Raw genomic sequence first — 22,886 nt, 5'->3', positions numbered from 1 at the left:
GTTCAGAACGCCTGTCAGTCAAAACCCATCGCTGAGCCTGAGCTCTGACGTCATGTGTGGCGTGTTACTGTACCGCCGCTGTTTTCCCATTTGAACCGTTTACGGGTACAAGTGTAAAGGGTTAACATTGGTTGAGAGAGTTCACTTAAAGCTTTTAACCCTGTCTTCATGAAGTGTGAGCTACACAAAACTGTCCTTTGTTACTGTATGTACCACTTACTGTAGAGAAAAACATACTAGTGAAGACCCCCAAAGAAATGGTGCCACTAACATTAGTTGACATGGGACGCAAATGATAACCAGGTCAAACCCAAACTCAGACGGCTGATTCACATTTAACTTGCTTTAGATACTTACAATAGTCTATTCACTCAGAAATCGACAGCTTGGAATTTTGATTTTGAGAAGATTCCACATTTTTCTAGCTTCCTGTGTAAGATATATTTAAGGGGGGTTGCCTAATTGGAAGGAGGGGTTTTGCGCTGTTTATGACACCCTCTGGGTCTTCCAGGAAGTTTAGTGAATTCTCTGTGATGATCGTCGTGGTAGGTAGGAGCGAGAGGATGTAAAGCTCTGAATGTTTTATAATGTTAGAGTTGTACAGCGTTTCGTGCTCAAGGCTAAGACCTCTCACAAACAGATGGAAACTGGGAGCAGACCATTCCAAACTATTTACAGGCACTTCTACCACCATCTCTCCCACGCACGTAACCCCCAGGGCTAGACCCTGGACATTTCTTCTCACTGGCTGTGTCTCACATGATACACTACTCACAATGAAGTGCACTACTTTTGACTAGAGCCCTGTTGCATTGGGTTATATACAGTTTATAGGCTATAGGACATACACAGTGTGAGTGATCAACTCTTCCCAAGGTACTCTTTCATACGACTCAGAGAAACAGATTTCATACGGCACTTCTTTGTGTTTAAACTATAAACTCTTCCAGACTTTCCTGTCCCTTGGGAAAACCCCTATGCATGTTCCTCTACCTGCAGCAGAAGGAGCTGAAGAGAGGCTAACAATAGAGAACTGTGATTCCTCCGACCTGGAGATTTTATCCTAGTTTTGCAGAATATTGGCACCTCTTTAGCGCATTGACGTCCTTGATGCCCTTTTTTTCCCCTGTGTTCCCACTTTGAACCTACAGTATAATTTGATGAGAAGCAGTCTGTTCGATAGAAGTCCTTTGAAGAAGCTAGGAGGGCTGACTATCTCATTCCAGTAAAGTGCAGGGCAGAGGTTGAACCCCCAGACTGTAAGTTTATTACAGTGCAGCTGAAAAAAAAACACTGCGCTCCACGAAACACACTGTAAAGCACAGACTTGGAGAGCCCTCTACGCATTGGAGGAAACACATCCATCTGTAACTCTCTCTCCACCTTCCTCTCTCTCCATCCTCACCAACCTGCCGTGTGGAAAGAAGGGGGAAAAGTGGACATAATGTTTGTTGTCATCATATTTCCTGTGATATCACTTGGAATATTAGACTTGAGTGTCTTACCAGGTCAGGCCAGATTTTGTTCGCGGAGTGTCTTGAAAACCTCTTCGCTCCACTCTTCCAGTCCCACGGGAATGAGGCTAGCACACATAGTTTGAGGAGGAGGAGGGATATTTCAGGTGAAAAGGGGAATGAAATCTACGATACAGACTGGACATCATACAGTCAGGCTGAATACCAAACTCAAGCTGTTCATGAGTAATGCCACTCTCAGATTCTGCAGTCAAATCCAATTTTATTTGTCACATGCGCCGAACAGGTGTAGACCTTACCGTGAAATGCTTACTTACAAGCCCTTAACCAACAATACAGTTTTAAGAAAATACATTTAAGAAAAGATTTACTAAATAAACTAAAAGTATAAAATAAGTAACAATAAAATGACAACAGCGAGGCTGTTACAGGGGAACCGGTACCGAGTCAATGTACAGGTTAGTCGAGGTAATTTGTACATGTAGGTAGGGGTAAAGTGACTATGCATAGCTGATTTTATTTTGTACCGGAGTGACATTTTTGGTTTTCTGTGGTGTGCGTGTCGAAATATGATACAATTACTATGAGGTTAAAGTGCAGACTGTCAACATTATTTTGAGGGTTTTTTCATCCATATCGTAGTCAAAGTAGTCAAAAGTTTAGTATGTGGTCCCATATTCCTAGCACGCAATGATTACATCAAGCTTGTGACTACAAAGTTGTTGGACACATTTCTTGTTTGTTTTGGTTGTGTTTCAGATTATTTTATGCTCAATATAAATGAATGAAAATGTATTTTGTCATTTTGGAGGGACTTTTATTGTAAATAAGACTAGAATATGTTTCTAAACACTTCTACATTAATGTGGATGCTACCATGATTACGGACAGTCCTGAATGAATCGGGAATAATGATGAATGAGAAAGTTACAGACGCACAAATATCATATCGAGCTTGTAAGTAAGCATTTCACTGTAGGTCTACACCTGTTGTATTTAGTGCATGTGACGAATAAAATGTGATTGGATTTGAAGTGCCCTCTGTCTATCCAATCTCATCTCTGCTCCACACCAGGATACCGTTCAGTATCTTCTGAGTTTCTGCCATGTCCTAAAATGCCTGTGGTAAACTTGTACTACATTCGGTAGGATTTATCGGAGACTAGAATTAGACTGTCTCAATGGAATCCTAATCCCCCTCATCTGTACTGAGGTATGGTGTAATCAAATCAAATCCAATCCAATTTTATATCAAGCTTTATTTATACAGCAAGTTTTATACATTACATATTTATTTACCACGCAACATAAGAGGATAAAAAACAAAAGAATACACTAAAATTGGAATGATTAAAAAGCATCCTAAGGAAAAACAAAGCAAAAAAATTGTGTTTTAAGATCTCTTAATTATGTCCACAGTTTCGGCCCCCCTAAGGTGTACATTCTATACCCTCAGCCTCATGCCTCACCCCTCCTTAAGTCTGTTGTCTACCCTCCTTGAAGCGTGAGGCTGAGGCATAACGATTGACTTACAGTAAGGAGAGTTGTTGATTGACTCAATGAGGGGTGAGGTTTGAGACTGAGGGTGACCTAAAATGTACATCGCTCTGAGCACAAATCTCTAACCACGGTGAAACATTAAACGCCTTTTCAGAGCCTCGGCATGTCCCGAAATGCCAGGAAGACTAATTTCTCAAAATGAGCCTGATGCTGTTTGCACAGCTGCTGGCCACTCATGCAGTGACCTGTTGAACCTGCGTGCCAGGACTCACTGTCATTGTCTTTTGATTGATAGGCTTTAGTCAGTTGTTTTTAAAGTGTCAATTTCATCCGAGCCTTGTTGGTTTTTATGGTAATATTGCATGTGTCATCCAACGATATGGGTCGTATCAAATTATTCCTGAAGTGCTCAAACATGACTTAAAAGAAGCTAACTGATATGTTTTTAGATTTTGATCGGAAAGTTTTTAAAGGGGAAGTGTATTGAATTTTAAAGGGAAACATTTCAGCGTACATGTATTTTGCATGGTGACAGGTTTTATTCCTGTGCTTTAGTTTCACATGTAGTTCACAGGCCATATGTATAGCAGAGATGGGATGAGGATCAGGCTCTTATGGTCAGTACAACAGAGCACTGCTCTTAGAGAGCATGCTGAAGTCTTAATGTGGCATACTGGCTAAGGAAATGGCCAACTACCAAAAAAATGCCACATAAATAACTAATGTGTCTCTTTTAAGTTCTACTTATTTTTTAGTTCGTCATCAGTCAGCCAAGACAAAAAACACAATGGTATTCCAATCTTCAGTATATGATTCAAGTTTCAGAATTTAACTGAAATGACTCACTGACCAGCATTTTATCACTTTTTCACAGAAGTCACCTGAGGAGAGACCCCAGGCGAACCAGTCCAGTAACTCGGTTGTAACAGTCCGCTACTCTGAGTAAGTATTTATCAAAAAATTGCGCTGTAAATGGAACCTACAGTATTTTCGATGTCTCACTTTCCCAAACTCTTCAGATGTTCACCATAATTTCTCTCCAAATAATTTTATGGCCATGTTTTTTTTTCTGGCTCCACTACTGTTTCTTCAGTAGAATGAGAGGCCAAACCAGTGGTGTTGCTATTTAGCTGCCCAACCACAATGGTAGCCTTGTCTACCAAGTCACCAAATGGTAGACCTATGCTACATGAATCGTATTGTACTGACCCTTTTTTTCAGTTTTCGCCTGAAATGACATACCCAAATACGCTTTATCTCAGGCACTGAAGCAAGGATATGCATATACTTGATACTATTTGAAAGGAAACACTTTGAGTTTGTGTAAATGTGAAAGGAATGTAGGAGAATATAACACATTACATCTGGTAATAGATAATACAAAGAAAAAAACGAAATGTTTTTATTTGGTAATATCATCATTGAAGTGCAAGAGAAAGGCCATAATGTGTTATTACAGCCCAGGGGAAGTTTAGATTTTGGCCACTAGATGGCAGCAGTGTACGTGCAAAGTTTTAGACTGATCCAATGAACCATTGTATTTCTGTTCAAAATTTTGTATCAAGACTGCCCAAATGTACCTAATTTGTTTATTAATAACTTTTCAAGTTCAAAACTATGCACTCTCCTCAAACAATAGCATGGTATTATTTCACTGTAATAGCTACTGTAAATTGGATAGTGCAGTTAGCTTAAAGTCTTGTTAATCTTTCTGCCAATATCAGATATGTCTATGTCCTGGGAAATGTTCTTGTTACTTACAACCTCATGCTAATCGCATTAGCCTACGTTAGCTCAACCATCCAGGGGGATGGGACACCGATCCCGAAGAAGTAAAAAAATAAGTGAAATAAAAAATGTGTGTGGTACACATACAACTTGTTACACTGTGAGCTGAGAACTTGCAGTACTATTACTAGTTTACTTATTATCTTAAAACATAGTAATAGGCATAATAATACCATTGTCATAATGGTTAATGTAAAGGAGATGGTGATTTTAGTTACAGTAAATGTAGTTACTGTAAATTTCATCAACATGTTCTAGGTCTCTGACTGTGGTTGTCAGACTCTTAGATGTCAGTTAACTTTAATTACATATCAGATGTATATTATGTTTGATTTAGTTTTGATATGGCATAATTTGATGTCATATAATGTATTTCACTGTCACCTCTCTCTCTCAGTAGGCCAGGGAGTGAGGTTCAGGTGTACTACTCACGCCATCAAAGCTACAGGGACTTCTTTGATGAGTTAAATCGACGAGGCGACACTTTCTACGTGGTGTCCTTTCGCAGGGTGAGTCACCCCATGCATATTTTTATTTTCGATTTTTTTATTGAACCTTTATTTAACTAGGCAAATTCTTATTTACAATGACGGCCTACACCGGCCAAACCCGGACGACGCTGGGCCAATTGTGCGCCGCCCTACGGGACTCCCAATCACGGCCGGTTGTGATACAGCCTGGATTCGAACCAGGGTGTCTGTAAAAACGCCTCTAGCACTGAGATGCAGTGCCTTAGACCGCTGTGCCACTCGAGAGCCCCATATTCCATAGCATTTTCCATAGAAGTAGGCAACAATGTGTCCTTCGGATTGTGACTGATCTCATGGCCAAATGGAGATCCGGTCTGTTTCATGACGCAGTATTGTCATCAGCATGTCTTCAACAGATGAAACTGCTGAGTGGGAAAGAAACAGAATCATAAAGCGGTCATGAAACAATTTTGAAGGGCATATTGAGCATAACCAAGGGTACCAAGTTTCTGTCTTAATTGAAGGCGGAAAGCCCCAACTGAAAAAGCAGATGGTCTTTTGAAGCTTAGGAAAATATTTCCTTCCCTTTTTTTCTCTCCTCCCAAATGTTTAAATAACGTTTACATATTGCTTTACTCATCTCTTATGTATATACTGTATTCTATTCTACTGTATTTCAGTCAATGCCACTCCGACATTGCTCAATCTAATGTTTATATATTTCTTAATTCCATTCTTTTACTTTTAAATGTGTTTATTGTTGTGAATCGTTAGATACTACCGCACGGTTGGAGCTTGGAACGCAAGCATTTCGCTACACCCGCAATAACATCTGCTAAATATGTGTATGTGACCAAAAAAATGTGATTTGATTTGGAATGCATGAATGAATGAGGCTTGAAAAATGGCTGTGGCTGATTTATATATGTACATTGGCACTTCAATCGTCACAAATGAGCATATGTAATGCATTTGTATGTGATTTGTAGCTTTAACAGTGTTCAGTTAATGCCTGACCAATTGGCGAGTTTCATTCGTGTGTTTGATGTATAGAATTCTGAGCGAGCACATTCGGTAGGAATTATCTAGAACAATAAAGAAGATCCTTGAGGCTGTTCTTATAAATTTTATTCTGTGTGGTGTTTTGGCTAAAATGACCGTTTAGGGTTATCGACGGAGTCCATTTCTCCTAAGCTATAAGATTGGAATTTCACATTTTTATTTGGTGTAGCCTAACCATAGATAGTCTTTTGATTTGTTGATTAAGCACATCTTCCTTCCGTCCTACACATTTTGACATCTTTTGTCTGGTCAATTCGAATGATGTATCCATTGTACTGACACATCTTTAATACATGTACATTAAAACAGAAGTCAAAAGAACCTGTTTATCGGCAACCTCTGCCAGGAAAGTGTATTCGATTACCAAATTGAACATACCTCCATTTTCATAAAAATTACCATGAACTCTGAGATCCCCTAGATCTGTTAGTCCTTCTCCTCTGATATGTTTCCAGACATTCCTTTAGATATACAGTGAGGGAAAAAAGTATTTGATCCCCTGCTGATTTTGTACGTTTGCCCACTGACAAAGAAATGATCAGTCTATAATTTTAATGGTAGGTTTATTTGAACAGTGAGAGACAGAATATCAACAAAAAAATCCAGAAAAACGCATGTCAAAAATGTTATAAATTGATTTGCATTTTAATGAGGGAAATAAGTATTTGACCCCTTCTCAATCAAAAAGATTTCTGGCTCCCAGGTGTCTTTCATACAGGTAACGAACGGAGATTAGGAGCACACTCTTAAAGGGAGTGCTCCTAATCTCAGTTTCTTACCTATATAAAAGACACTTGTCCACAGAAGCAATCAATCAATCAGATTCCAAACTCTCCACCATGGCCAAGACCAAAGAGCTCTCCAAGGATGTCAGGGACAAGATTGTAGACCTACACAAGGCTGGAATGGGCTACAAGACCATCGCCAAGCAGCTTCGTGAGAAGGTGACAACAGTTTCTGTGATTATTCGCAAATGGAAGAAACACAAAAGAACTGTCAATCTCCCTCAGCCTGGGGCTCCATGCAAGATCTCACCTCGTGGAGTTGCAATGATCATGAGAACGGTGAGGAATCAGCCCAGAACTACACAGGAGGATCTTGTCAATGATCTCAAGGCAGCTGGGACCATAGTCATCAAGAAAACAATTGGTAACACACTATGCCGTGAAGGACTGAAATCCTGCAGCGCCCGCAAGGTCCCCCTGCTCAAGAAAGCACATATACATGCCCGTCTGAAGTTTGCCAATGAACATCTGAATGATTCAGAGGACAACTGGGTGAACGTGTTGTGGTCAGATGAGACCAAAATGGAGTTCTTTGGCATCAACCCAACTTGCCGTGTTTGGAGGAGGAGGAATGCTGCCTATGACCCCAAGAAACCATCCCCACCGTCAAACATGGAGGTGGAAACATTATGCTTTGGGGGTGTTTTTCTGCTAAAGGGACAGGACAACTTCACCGCATCAAAGGGACGATGGACGGGGCCATGTACCGTCAAATCTTGGGTGAAAACCTCCTTCCCTCAGCCAGGGTATTGAAAATGGGTCGTGGATGGGTATTCCAGCATGACAATGACCCAAAACACACGGCCAAGGCAACAAAGGAGTGGCTCAAGATGAAGCACATTAAGGTCCTGGAGTGGCCTAGCCAGTCTCCAGACCTTAATCCCATAGAAAATCTGTGGAGGGAGCTGAAGGTTCGAGTTGCCAAACGTCAGCCTCGAAACCTTAATGACTTGAAGAAGATCTGCAAAGAGGAGTGGGACAAAATCCCTCCTGAGATGTGTGCAAACCTGGTGGCCAACTACAAGAAACGTCTGACCTCTGTGATTGCCAACAAGGGTTTTGCCACCAAGTACTAAGTCATGTTTTGCAGAGGGGTCAAATACTTATTTCCCTCATTAAAATGCAAATCAATTCATAACATTTTTGACATGCGTTTTTCTGGATTTTTTTGTTGATATTCTGTCTCTCACTGTTCAAATAAACCTACCATTAAAATTATAGACTGATCATTTCTTTGTCAGTGGGCAAACGTACAAAATCAGCAGGGGATCAAATACTTTTTTCCCTCACTGTATCATAGAGGGAAACCTGTAAAGTCTTCTGAGGCTTCGTAATAGTATTCTCATGATGCTAATCGGCTGAATCCCTTCTCAGTTCTGCCTCTGTTACACTGAGAAGGCCTTCATTGTCATTCTCAACCAGAAGGACTGACTGTCTTATTCCATTGCACCCCTAACACTGCCCGCCCCCCCCCCCACACATTAAATTAGCCATCTATTCAGAAAGTCTTAGGTCTGATTTGCAACGTTATTCCAACCTGATGACTGCTCAGGAGAGTTAGCAGGGACCATTCTCTCTGATGGCCTGCCAACGTCTGTTTTGTGAGAACCTGAGAGCGAGAGAAACAGGCAGAGAGAGAGAAGGAAAGTGAACTCTGATCACAATCTCTCCATTTGGACCATCAACTCCCAGGGGCCCCTCTTTAGCTCTTTTGTGTGCCCGTCAGCTCTGCTCTCTGAGGGCCCTTTATCCAAGGACCAGATATGTTTCCCGAAGGCCCTGTTTACCGAGCCCCAATGGAGACATCAACCCACCCACCACCTGTTTTCAGACCTGCCTACATCATTCAGACCGGATAAGGGACTCTTATACATTTTTTTGGTATCATGGCGTCAATGGAAACCGTTTGCTGGCAAACCAAGTATGCTCCTTTCCAGTAGTTACTGTACATAAGTTGTACATTGCGTTGTTGTCAGTGAGTCAAACCCTCCACACTTTGACGGTCTTAAAGGAACATATCTACATTTGAATCTGTTTTACTACAACAAATAGAAACACACCATTTTCACATATGTTGGGGTGGTGCTGGAGATGATGGAGACGAAGTTCAACATTTGTGAAATGTTTCTTTTTTTTAAGCGAGTGTCACGTATTTACAGTAACTGGATGAATGGCACTCTGCAAACAAGCGTTGTGACATTATTGGATGTGGCTGCCGGCTTCTGTACGATCTGTACTTCTAGCCTTCAAATGGGTCATTCAGCCAGCCATGGAGACCTACCAGTAGACAAGAATGTACAGTAGAGGAGGGAGGGAGGGACTGCACAGCTGCAGTCGGCTCTCCTAAGCCTCAGCCCTCTCTCTGGCCTGATGGAATGAACAGAGCAGCTTCTGATTTCATTGGCCTGTCCCAAAGCGCACGCCACAACGCAAGTGATGGAAAGAGCAGAACACTAACTTGATGCACATGGGTAGACCTGGGCTGCTGTGGGAAGGAACAGCAGAACCCAAAGGTTTTGTAGGGGGATGTGATTATCAGGAATTATATACATGCCTACACTGCCTGAATCACTTTTGTTGATGATAATTGGCTCACTGGGGTACTACGCTAAAGTGAATAGATGTTTTTGAACAAAATGGTAGGATTCTTTTCCTTCTCTTTTTTTCTTTTCTTCAAAACTCATGGAAACGTGTGGTCTCTTAGAGTTCAGACCTAGCCGCTATTACAACCTCTGCCAAAGAGCCGAATGGGGGGCAGGCCTACTGTATCCCCATGAAGACAGCTAGCATGTGTCCTTTTGAAGACTGCTAGCATGAGCTCTTGAAGCACCAACGCAGCAATAATCCATCCTCTTTCATTCTCCTGAAGGTGGCTGTTGATAGGCTCTATTTGTATTTATTAAGGATCTCCATTAGCCTACTCTTCCTGGGGTCCAGCAACATTAAGGCAGTTACAGTTGAAGTAAGATGTTTACATACACCTTAGCCAAATACATTTAAACTCAGTTTTTCACAATTTCTGACATTTAATCCTAGTAAGAATTCCCTGTCTTACTTCAGTTAGGATCACCACTTTATTTTAAGAATGTGAAATGTCAGAATAATAGTAGAGAGAATTATTTATTTCAGCTTTTATTTATTTCGTCACATTCCCAGTGGGTCTGAAGTTTACATACACTCAATTAGTATTTGGTAGCATTGCCTTTAAAAATGTTTAACTTGGGTCAAACGTTTCGGGTAGCCTCCCACAAGCTTCCCACAATAAGTTGGGCGAATTTTGGTCCATTCCTCCTGACAGAGCTGGTGTAACTGAGTCAGGTTTGTAGGCCTCCTTGCTCGCACACGCATTTTCAGTTCTACTAACCAATTTTCTATAGGATTGAGGTCAGGGCTTTGTGATGGCCAGTCCAATACCTTGACTTTATTGTCTTTAAACTATTTTGCCACAACTTTGGAAGTATGCTTGGGGTCATTGTCCATTTGGAAGACCCATTTGCGACCAAGCTTTAACTTCCTGACTGATGTCTTGAGATGTTGCTTCAATATATCTACATAATTGTCCTTCCTCATGATACTATCTATTTTGTGAAGCGCACCAGTCCCTCCTGCAGCAAAGCACCCCCACAACATGATGCTACCTCCCCCGTGCTTCATGGTTGGGATGGTGTTCTTCGGCTTGCAAGCATCCCCCTTTTTCCTCCAAAAATAACAATGGTCATTATGGCCAAACAGTTCTATTTTTGTTTCATCAGACCAGAGAACATTTCTCCGAAAAGTACGATCTTTGTACCCATGTGCAGTTGTAACCTGTAGTCTGGCTTTTTTTAATGGCGGTTTTTGAGCAGTGGCTTCTTCCTTGCTGAGTGGCCTTTCAGGTTATGCTGATATAGGACTTGTTTTACTGTGGATATAGATACTTTTGTATCTTTCCTCCAGCATCTTCACAAGGTCTTTTGCTGTTCTGGGATTGATTTGCACTTTTCACACCAAAGTACATTCATCTCTAGGAGACAGAACACTTCTCCTTCCTGAGTGGTATGACGGCTGCGTGGTCCCATGGTGTTTATACTTGTGTACTATTGTTTATACAGATGAACGTGGTACCTTCACGTGTTTGGAAATTGCTCCCAAGGATGAACCAGACTTGTGGAGGTCTACAATTTATTTTTCTGAGGTCTTGGCTGATTTCTTTTTATTTTCACATGATGTCAACCAAAGAGGCACTGAGTTTGAAGGTAGGCCTTGAAACACATCCACACCTCCAATTGACTCAAATGATGTCAATTAGTCTATCAGAAGCTTCTAAAGCCATGACATCATTTATGGAATTTTCCAATCTGTTTAAAGGCACAGTCAACTTAGTGTATGTAAACTTCTGACCCACTGGAATTGTGATACAGTGAATTATAAGTGAAATAATCTAAACAGTTGTTGGAAAAATTACTTGTGTCATGCACAAAGTAGATATCCTAACCGACTCTCCAAAACTATAGTTTGTTAACAAGAAATTTGTGGAGTGGTTGAAAAACGAGTTTTAATGACTGCAACCTAAGTGTATGTAAACCTCCGACTTCAACTGTATATACAATCAAAATGACATTACGTTTCCTGACACTTTTCACAACACATTAAGTGTGTTCCCCCAAGCCACTACTCTACTACCACATATCTACAATACAAAATCCATGTGTACGTGTGTGTGTTATCACGTGTGTCTGTGCCTGTGTGTGCTGTGAATACCCAATGGGGAACAGTGCCTGGTGTGTGTTTTTCACTAAGCTCCTTACTTCTGTCGGCTTCTTAGAACTGGTGTTGTTTCAAGGGCTGGGTCAGAACCAGAGTCTCAGTCTATTATAAGTGCAGTTGACCCTGGCTTCCATGTCTTCTCAATGTTAATCTCCACCTACTTACACTGTTATTTAGACACTGTATTGTGCTGATCCGAGCCAGTCCGTACTGGCGCCGATATTTTACTCAGAAGCAGACCAATCATGTAGCTAGCTACTTTTAGCAGATGCTAACATTTATGTTAGCCATCTATGTCCATCTGAGGTAAAGTCATACGTACTCCCCAGAGTGGCAGCTGGCTTCAAAACAAAATATTTACCTCTGTGCCATCACTCTAGTCTACTGTAAACATCTGACTTTTTTTAGGCTTTTGAGTCTTTTGATATGCTAACTAGTCCTTGGGAGCCCTAACTTCAATGATCCTAATTGACCCCGTAGCTCTTCAGTCTGGAGACCTACTTTACTGTATATCTGTTCTACATCAGTGAGCTTCGGGCTGAAGTTCCTAGTTTTTCCGTGACTTCTTCTCGCAAGAACAGCTCTGTTTTTAACTCTTTAAAATCTTGTCAAATACTGTAGCTGGGCTTGATTGAGTTTGCCTGCCGCAATAGAACCAATGGAATAGTCCCAAAACTGCAGAACCGACCCACCTGGTACTGCAGGAAGGCCAAATCAAACACAGAAGGACAGTGGTCTCTCAACCATGCATGGGTCTCCTCTCCCAGACCACCAATGTTTAACAGGACTTTGTATTACTATGTTCATGCCTCTAATAAAGGCTAGGGTTCCATGGAGGGAACCTAGATGACTAGCTGATCAGACAGCATGTAGATGCATTTGAACTCTGCCAACTTAATAGAAATGGAGGAAAAGTAGCCTTGGTTTGTGTCAAGAAATGACTGTCTCTGATATGGTCTGGGTTTTAATGGCCATGTGCTTGATTTGTGATTTATTTCTTTGAACAATGGATGGCTTGTCTAGCTAATGTGCCCATCATTGATTATTTTCTTAGAGTCCCAGCTGTCTACTTTTAAAATACATTTACAACCACATCATTCTCCTGTTCTTTTTATGTGTATGTCACAACCTGCTGTCCAGGTGTCAACGCTGTTGTTAACTACTGTTTTTGGCCTGTCTCTTCAAACAATGACTGTCTTTACACCCCAAACTGTGAAAACATTGTACAGTCAAAGGTATGGTCAGAGGTCAATGTATGTTGAGATTTATTGGCCTTAAGTTCTCTTTAGGACGTTTTTTTGTGAATTCCGTACCTCTTGTGCCTTGTGGGGTTCATGGTGCGTGCACTTCAGAGTTATGGCCGCAGTGACCACGGAAGGGTCTGGATGTCTCTGGTCTGTCATTACGTGTATTTTTTCTTGTTGTCAGCCTATAGGTGGACAGACAGTGGCTTGAGGCATTGTTTGGGTTGTAGTCACTCCCCTTGACCATGGCACCCATGACTGTAAATTATGTACATTTATTGATATCAGGTCGCCCTTGGGAAGTAGTTATTCTGACGTCTGTGGGACTACATACAGTACCAGTCAAAAGTTTAGACACACCTACTCATTCAAGGGTTTTTCTTTATTTTTACTATTTCTACATTGTATAATAATAGTAAAGACATCAAAACTATGAAATAACACATATGGATTCATGTAGTAGCCAAAAAAGTGTTAAACACATCAAAATATATTTTATATTTGAGATTCTTCAAAGTAGCCACCCTTTGCCTTGATAGCTTTCCACACTCTTGGCATTCTCCCAACCAGCTTCATGAGGTAGTCACCTGGAATGCATTTCAATTAACCTTTCACGAGCCTCTACCCCGGGTCCGGGATCACCCCCCACCCCCCCACACACTGATTAGCATAGCTAGCATAGCTTCACAAGTAGATAGTAGCATCTAAATATCATTAAATCACAAGTCCAAGACACCAGATGAAAGATACAGATCTTGTGAATAAACCCATCATTTCTGTTTTTTAAAATGTTTTACAGGGAAGACACAATATGTAAATCTATTAGCTAACCACGTTAGCAAAATACACCACTTTTTTAACTACACCATTTTTTTCCTGCATCAGTAGCTATCACTAATTCGGCCAAATAAAGATATAAATAGCCACTAACCAAGAAAAAACCTCATCAGATGACAGTCTGATAACATATTTATGGTATAGGATAGGTTTTGTTAGAAAAAAGTGCATATTTCAGGTAGAAATCACAGTTTACAATTGCACCGACCATCACAACTCGACTAGAATTACTACAGAGAGCAACGTGTATGACCAATTTACTCATCATAAAACATTTCATAAAAATAGACAAAGCATAGCAATGGAAACACACAGATCTTGTGATTTCAGACAATATTTCAGATTTTCTAAGCGTTTTACAGCGAAAACACAATAAATCGATAAGTTAGCATACCACATGTGCAAACGTTACCAGAGCATCGATTCAAGCCAAAGAGAGCTATAACGTAATCATCGCCAAAATATATTAATTTTTTCACTAACCTTCTCAGAATTCTTCCGATGACACTCCTGTAACATCATTTTACAACATACATATAGAGTTTGTTCGAAAATGTGCATATTTAGCCATAAAAAAACGTGGTTATACAATGAAAATAGTAGCAAATCAAGCCTCAAAATGTCGGACGTCATCTTTCAGAGTGATCTAGTTTAATCGAAAGCTAATCATATACTTGACTAAAAAATACAGGGTTGACAGGAATCGAAAGACAAATTAGTTCTTAATGCAATCGCTGATTTACATTTCTAAAATTATCCTTACTTTCTTATACAGCGTTCGCCAAGAGAAGCTATAACAAACAAAATGGCGGAATATGCGTTTAAAATATTTCGACAGAACAACGATTTATCATATTAAATATTTCTTACTATGAGGTGATTTTCCATCAGATTCTTGGGCAATGTATCCTTTCTTGGGTCTAATCTTCTTTTGGTCGATAGATGTCCTCTGTCCTTCGAAATGTCCACTAACATCGACCGAGACCCCGAAACGTGCCCAAAGCTTCAAAGTGCACGACAAAGAAATTCCTCAAAATCGCACTAAACGGATATAAATTGCTATAAAACGGTTCAAATTAACTACATTATGATGTTTTTAACAACTATAACGAGTAAAAACATGACCGGAGAAATATTGCTGGCTAAACAACCATTTGGAAGGAGGCAAGTCCGATGTCCATCTTGCGTAAGACGCACGAAGGGAAAGAACGGTACTTCCACGTTTTGTTGTTTTATAGTGGCTCTGATTGCGCAATCGACTCCATTCAAAGCGTCATGACGTACTGACACCCAGAGGAAGACGTAGGCAGTGTCGGTTTCTCCATAGCATTTACAGGCACCTTAAAACCGACCCCAGATCAGGGGTCAAAATTTCTGAAATCTGACTCCCTGTCAGGAAAAGTGCTGTAGAAGTAGTTCTGTACCACTCAGAGACAAAATTCCAACGGCTATAGAAACTAGAGACTGTTTTCTATCCAATAATAACAATAATATGCATATTGTACGATCAAGAATTGAGCACGAGGCAGTTTAATTTGGAGACCAAAAAATGCTAATGCGAAACAGCACCCCCTATAGTTCCAAGAAATTAACAGGTGTGCCTTGTTAAAAGTTAATTTGTGGAATTTCTTTCCTTCTTAATGTGTTTGAGCCAATCAGTTGTGTTGTGACAAGGTAGGGGTGGTATACAGAAGCTAGCCCTATTTGGTTAAAGACCAAGTCCATATTATGGCAAGAACAGCTCAAATAAGCATAGAGAAACGACAGTCCATCATTACTTTAAGAAATTAAGGTCAGTCAATCCAGAAAGATTGAAGTGCAGTCGCAAAAACCATCAAGCGCTATGATGAAACTGGCTCTCATGAGGACCGCCACAGGAAGGAAGACCCAGAGTTACCTCTTCTGCAGAGGATAAGTTCATTAGAGCTACCAGCCTCAGAAATTGCAGCCCAAATAAATGCTTCACAGAGTTCAAGTAACAGACACATCTCAACATCAAGTGTTCAGAGGAGACTGTGTGAATCAGGCCTTCGTGGTTGAATTGCTGCAAAGAAACCACTACTAAAGAACACCAATAAGAAGGAGAGACTTGCTTGGGCCAACAATCACGAGCAATGGACATTAGACTGGTGGAAATCTGTCTTTTTGGTCTGATGAGTTCAAATGTGAGATTTTTGGTTCCAACCGCCATGTCTTTGTGAGACGCGGAGTAGGTGAAGAGATGCTCTCTGCATATATGGTTCCCACCGTGAAGCATGGAGGAGGAGGTGTGATGGTGCTTTGCTCGTGACACTGTGTGATTTATTTAGAATTCAAGGCACACTTAACCAGCATGGCTACCACAGCATTCTGCAGCGATACGCCATCCCATCTGGTTTGCCCTTAGTGGGACTGTCATTTGTTTTTCAACAGGACAATGACCTAACACACCTCCAGGCTGTGTAAGGGCTATTTGACCAAGAAAGAGAGTGATGGAGTGCTGCATCAGATGACCTGGCCTCCACAATCACCCGACCTCAACCCAATTGCGATGGTTTGGGATCAATTGGACCTCAGAGTGAAGGAAAAGCAGCCAACAAGTGCTCAGCATATGTGGGAACTCCTTCAAGACTGTTTGAAAAGCATTCCTCATGAAGTTGGCTGAGAGAATGCCAAGAGTGTGCAGAGCTGTCAAGGCAAAGGGTGGCTACTTTGAAGAATCTAAAATCTACAATCTATTTTGATTTGTTTAACACTTTTTTGGTTACTACCAGTGGTGTAAAAAGTACCCAATTTTCATACTTGAGTAAAAGTATAGATACCTTTTAATAGAAAGTTACTCAAGTAAAAGTGAAAGTCACCCAGTAAAATACTACTTGAGTAAAAGTCTAAAAGTAATTGGTTTTAAATATACTTAAGTATCAAAAGTAAATTGAATAGCTAAAATATACTTAAGTATCAAAAGTAAAAGTATAAATAATTTTAAATTCCTTATATTAACCAAAGCAGACAGCACCATTTTCTTGTTTTTATGTATGTATTGCCAGGGGCACACTCCAACACTCAGACATTATTTACAAAAGATGCAATTGTGTTTAGTGAGTCCGCAAGGCCAGCGGTAGTAGGGACAACCACGTCTTCTGTTGATAAGTGCGTGAATTTGACACTTCCTGTCCTGCTAAGCATTCAAAATGTAACAAGTACTAGTGGTTGTCAGAGAAAATGTATGGAGTAAAAAGTACAATATTTTATTTCGGAATGTAGTGAAGTAAAAGTAAAAGTTGTCATAAATAGTAAAGTACAGATACCCCCAAAAAATATTTAAGTAGTACTTTTAAAGTATTTTTACTTAAGTACTTTACGCCACTGGTTACTACATGATTCCATGTGTTATTTCATAGTTTTGATGTCTTCACTATTATTCTACAATGTAGAAAATAGTAAAAATAAAGAAAAACCCTTGAATGAGTCTGTGTGTCCAAACTTTTGACTGGTACTGTAGTTAAATAAAGGTTAAATCAAATTGAGTCCACATGCATAGTCCTACTGGGATTTGCGAGAGAAAATCCGCCCTGAACAGCACAACATCTCTACTGTCAAATGTATCTCCTTCTTGTCTAAAGACTAGGTGAACTCTTGAGTAATGACTCACTGCATTCACTCTCTAATCCCCCATTCTCTCTCTGTGTCTCTAGGATCACCTTCTGCTCCCTGCAACCAACCACAGCAAGGGGAGCAGGCCAAAGATGTCCTTGGTGTTACCAGCTATTAATATGAACGGTAAGGACCAGTAGACAATGTGAACTGAGCAACAGCATGCCAAATATCAACTTTTGACTCTGAACTCTAAGGAAGTGTATTGTACATTTTAGAGCAGAGCTTTCACGTAATCAGAAGCCACGGCCAATTTACACCTCCACCTACCCACAGTGTATAAACAGAAAACCTACAATCACTGTAACTATAGTCATTAGTTTAGTGAAACCTTGAACCAGCTTCAACAACTGATTGTTAGTGCGGTGGATGAATACTCACACACTTTTTCTTCTAGTCTTGAAAGCTTTACTCTGTATTTACTTCCTATTGAGTCAGTAACAGAAATCGTTTTCATGTGTAAGCTAAGCTCTTTGTATTTCTGGCATGTGCAATGAATTAGGCTATTTTGCTGAGGGGAATTGTATTGGTCTGTTGGTGTCCCTTCTACCCTGAAGAAAAGGAAAGGAAGTTGGATACAGATGATAGCGGAACGCTGTTGTATTTTCCATACCCTTTTAAGGAAAGAATATATAGTTCCTGGAGTTCAGAGACAGTACTGTACAGGACATTTTTCTTTTCTAATCTTAGGTGATTTACTGTCTCTCCAGTGACCGGGTAGGGTTAAGTTTCAGAGGAGTGCTTGAAAATATGAGTCAGATTTTACTAGGTCATGGGGAATTTACTCACCCTCCTTTGTTTGGGTTCTGTCCCCTCAGGCTTCAGAATGTTTTAGTTTTTTGTGTGCAGTTATGATTAATTATTGATACATTTTATAGGTCTGTATTTTAAGCTACTAAGTATTGCCATAATATGTACTATGATTAGCATTCAAACGTTTTGTTAAGATGTATAAAATGTGAAAATTCCAAATTAGAAAACAGCCACTGCACTTGATTCTCATAGCGTCTGAGGTTTCCGATGTACAGTTTCTCATAGAAACTCTATGCTCAGCAGTAAGTGGTGTGAGACCACTGTGCTTTGGATCTATTATCATGGTTCATCCATTCCGCAGCCATACTGTCTCTCAAAGCTCAGCCCTTACAGACAGGGGTCTCCGGCCAAAGGAAAACCTTCCTCCTTGCAGTCCTCTGGAGAACGGCTGCCCTCAATCCAGGAGCCCCACCGTCATGGCCAACAGCCAGGCCCTTGTGAACATACGTTAGTGCGTCTCAGAGGCCCCTCAGTACCGAGAACTGCAGAGGTCTCTCTTACCCTCTTTACACTCTTAATGGTCTGAAACTTTCCACGACCGGTTTTCTGAGTCGTATGGATCAACTTTGTTATGCAGCTGTGCACCATCTCGCAAAACAGAACTGTACGCGGACTGCTTGTTGGTTGCTTATATTTGTCCTTTTTCACACATGTACAAGTGTGTATTAATACGCATGTGTATGTTGGAAATTATTATATATATTTTTTGCATATCCCAACTGAGACAACCTCGGAGAGGTCACGGCCAGGGTCAGCCATTATCAACGGCCACCCTGGAGCAATTAGGGTAAAGTGCCTTGCTCAAGGGCACATCGACAGATTTTTCACCTTGTCGGCTCGGTGATTCAAACAAGCAAGCTTTCGGTTACTGGCCCAACGCTCTGACCGCTAAGATGCCTGCCACCCTGTTGTGTACCTTCAGCACCCTCTATCCATACTCTCTCTCTCTCAATATATATATTTATTTCTCTTGTTCTCTCTCTCATATATATCCGGACAAATATTTTTTTCTCTTGTTCTCACACTTTCAGTTTTTCTGGGACGTGCAGAAGTGGATGCCAGAGAGGAATTAGTTTGATGTGCTTATGGCTTTGTTGAAAGGATATCTTATGCTCATTGCATATCATTAGATAATATCCTTGGAGAGGCACAGAGGTGTCTGCATATACAGTGCATTCAGAAAGTATTCAGATCTTGTTACATACGCCTCTTGGAGGAGGGAACGCAACACCTCAACTCCCCGTGGAGTGAAAAAGTATGTGATCGTAGGTGCGGGGAAGGATGCCAGAGGCAGAGAAAAATACAGTTTACACGGTAATGTGGGGAAAAGGGGCTGGATGGAACCAAAGCAAAGAAAGTAAAAATTAAAGAGCCCCTCTCCTACCTTACCTGCCTTCCCACCTAACCTTTAGACCCAACTGGCGCACTAACCAAAATACAGGTGGTGGTCCACCCAGGTCTTACCTAGTGTGCATAGACAGATTCAATACTACAGGTTATGTACGCCCGCAGGCCTCTTGCCTAAACACTCCCAAGGTGCGTTCCCCTTCCCCTCCTGGGAACAAATGAAACAGAATAATTTACCAATAGTTTAAGTGAACAATTTCAATAACCAAAAACACTAAGTCCTATTGGCATACACATACCTCTGAAGGAGTGGCTACAAAATAATATCAACAAAACTTTCACTAACCAACACAGGACATAAAACAAGTTCTCCCCCCTGACAAAGGAACACTGGCTTTTATCAAGCTGGTGAAGGAGTTGGTAATTGAAGAGACATCTGTTTCCCCTGATGAGAGGGAGGTGTCAGAGCTCCAATCAGCAATGGGGCCGACCAATCAGCTGCTTTAGGATTCCAGGAAGCCATTTCCTGAAATACACACACATACAAACCCACAACAACACAGAAACTGGAGAACGTAACAGACCCCTTGACTTTTTCCACATTTTGTTACGTTACAGCCTTATTCTAAAATGTATTAAATTGTTTTTTTCCCCCCTCAAACTACACACAATACCCCTCTGTCAGGTTGGATGAGGAGCGTCGCTGCACAGCTATTTTCAGGTCTCTCCAGAGATGTTACATTCCGGGCTCTGGCTGGGCAACTCAAGGACATTCAGAGACTTGTCCCGAAGCCACTCCTGCGTTGTCATGTCTGTGTGCTTAGGGTCATTGTCCTGTTGGAAGGTGAACCTTCGACCCCAGTCTGAGGTCTTGAGCGCTCTGAAGCAGGTTTTCATCAAGGATCTTTCTGTATTTTGCTCTGTTCATCTTTCCCTCGATCCTGACTAGTCTCCCAGTCCCTGCCGCTGAAAAACATCCCCACAGCATGAAGCTGCTACCACCATGCTTCACCGTAGGGATGGTTCCAGGTTTCCTCCAGATGTGATGCTTGGTATTGAGGCCAAAGAGTTCAGTCTTCGTTTCATCAGACCAGAGAATCTTGTTTTTCATGGTCTGAGAGTCCTTTTAGGTGCCTTTTGGCAAATTCCAAGCGGGCCTTCATGTGCCTTTTACTGAGGAGTGGCTTCCGTCTGGCCAGTCTACCATAAAGGCCTGATTGGTGGAGTGCTGGAGAGATGGTTGTCCTTCTGGAAGGTTTTCCCATCTCCATAGAGGAACTCTGGAGCTCTGTCAAAGTGACCATTGGGTTCTTGGTCACCTCCCTGACCAAGGCCCTTCTCCCCCGATTGCTCAGTTTGGACGGGCGGCAAGTTCTAGGAAAAGTCTTGCTGGTTCCAAACTTCCAAACTTCATCCATTTAAGAATGATGGAGGCCACTGTGTTCTTGGGGATCTTCAATGCTGCAGACATTTTTTTAGTACCCTTCCCCAGATCTGTGCCTCGACACAATCCTGTCTCAGAGCACTACGGACAATTCCTTCAAGCTCATGGCTTGGTTTTTGTTTTGACATTCACTGTCAACTGTGGGACCTTATTCAGTATAGACAGGTGTGTGCCTTTCCAAATAATGTCCAATCAATTGAATTTGCCACATGTGGACTCCAATCAAGTTGTAGAAACATCTTAAGGATGATGAATGGAAACAGGATGCACCTGAGCTCAATTTTGAGTCTCATAGCAAAGAGTCTGAATAGTTATGTAAATAAGGTATTTCTGTTTTACATTTTTAATACATTTGCAAAAAAAAAAATGTTTTGCTTTGTCATTATGGGGTATTGTGTGTAGATTGATTGAATTAAATATTTTCCTCATCAATTTTAGAATAAGGCTGTAATGTAACAAAATGTGGAAAAAGTCAAGGGGTCTGAATACTTTCCGAATGCACTGTAATTGCCAGATGATTGTAACGGTAGGTTGTAATTTGCCCCAGCAATAGAGTGTGGTTGTTTAGAAAGACCCCCTTTTGCCATAAATAGCTTCCATCTGTAGAAATGTCTTTGATATTCCTTACTACTCTAATAAAACAGTGGATTTATCCTCCGAATCACTCTTCGGGTCTGCAACATACTGTGCAAAAATGCCAGTTGGCCTTTTGGGTAACCTTATCATAACCAATATTGGCCTCAGTTGAAGGGACTGCATGGTATGTGAAGGATAATGAAAGGCAATTGAGTATTTTCCCTCATGATTTGAAATAAGCCACTTCACTCTGCCGTGTTAACAGGCCAACATATTTTATCATGTTTACATGGTTAAGTTTCTGGTTGGTCTCACCCAAAGACCCATCTCACCGAGTAACCCCAAAGGGAAACTGGATGGGGAGCTGACAGAAAGGGATTTTGGGGGAGTGAGATGAGTGGCTGTGGGCTGACTCGAATTAGTAGACCTGCCTGGTCTGTATCAGCAAGGGTGATATTTGGAATGAGCTATGCTCAGGTAAAGTCTAGCAATATACAGGTGTGCCATTTGGAATTAGGTATGGTCTGTATGAGTACACACATATGGCATTTGGAATTAGGTATGGTCTGTATGAATACACACATATGGCATTTAGAATTAGGTATGGGCTTGTCCAGTCTGTCAACATACAGAGGTGCCATTTGGAAATTTGCTGTACTCTGGTATGGTCTGTATCGGGATGGAACCTAAATTATTTTCCAACCGCTTACTTTTTGCGTTTGATTCCACTGTTCCGACCTGCAAAATAAAGTTCTGAACCGGTTCAACCCCCCCAAAAACATGCCGGATTATATCGCTCCTTTCTGTTCCTTTTTTAAGCACGACAGTAGATTACTTCACCAATCAGTGCGGATAGTTTGGAGCGGGCACGCTATAGTTGTTTTCATGCGTAATGGACAGACATTACGCATGATTGTATGTAAGGCGCAACATTTTTCAGGTGGGGAGCGCGTGAGAGAGGGTGAAGGTGGCTTGGCTTGAAGTGCTGGACATGCATGATCTGAATTAGGCCCACAGAATTATACCTATGGAGGAATTTTGAATGTCTTTGACCTTCTGAGAGTTGGCTTAATGTTTGACCAGGGCAAGATAGCTAGCTAGATAACAAGCTTGTGTGTGCAGAGCGGCACCACAATTAAAAACACGTCAGAACGTTTTGTAAGGAA

The 22,886-nt window shown here is 41.1% G+C and overlaps 1 protein-coding gene across 5 annotated transcripts in view; it reads left to right on the top strand.

The window, feature by feature from the left end:
* The window catches only part of LOC139550983 (cyclic AMP-dependent transcription factor ATF-6 alpha-like), a 50,222-nt gene that overhangs the window by 22,889 nt on the left and 4,447 nt on the right, over window positions 1–22,886 (top strand). For 4 of the 5 annotated variants that reach the window (XM_071362304.1, XM_071362302.1, XM_071362301.1 and 1 more), the window contains 3 exons: window positions 3,850–3,917; window positions 5,161–5,272; window positions 17,582–17,666. In XM_071362304.1, the coding sequence (XP_071218405.1) occupies window positions 3,850–3,917; window positions 5,161–5,272; window positions 17,582–17,666 (265 nt within the window). The remainder of the gene's footprint in view (window positions 1–3,849; window positions 3,918–5,160; window positions 5,273–17,581; window positions 17,667–22,886) is intronic. The other variant, XM_071362303.1, reaches the window with a different exon arrangement.

The sequence above is a fragment of the Salvelinus alpinus genome, chromosome 23, assembly GCF_045679555.1.
Source record: "Salvelinus alpinus chromosome 23, SLU_Salpinus.1, whole genome shotgun sequence".
Classification (NCBI taxonomy): domain Eukaryota; kingdom Metazoa; phylum Chordata; class Actinopteri; order Salmoniformes; family Salmonidae; genus Salvelinus; species Salvelinus alpinus.
This window is presented reverse-complemented; position numbering and strand designations above follow the sequence as displayed.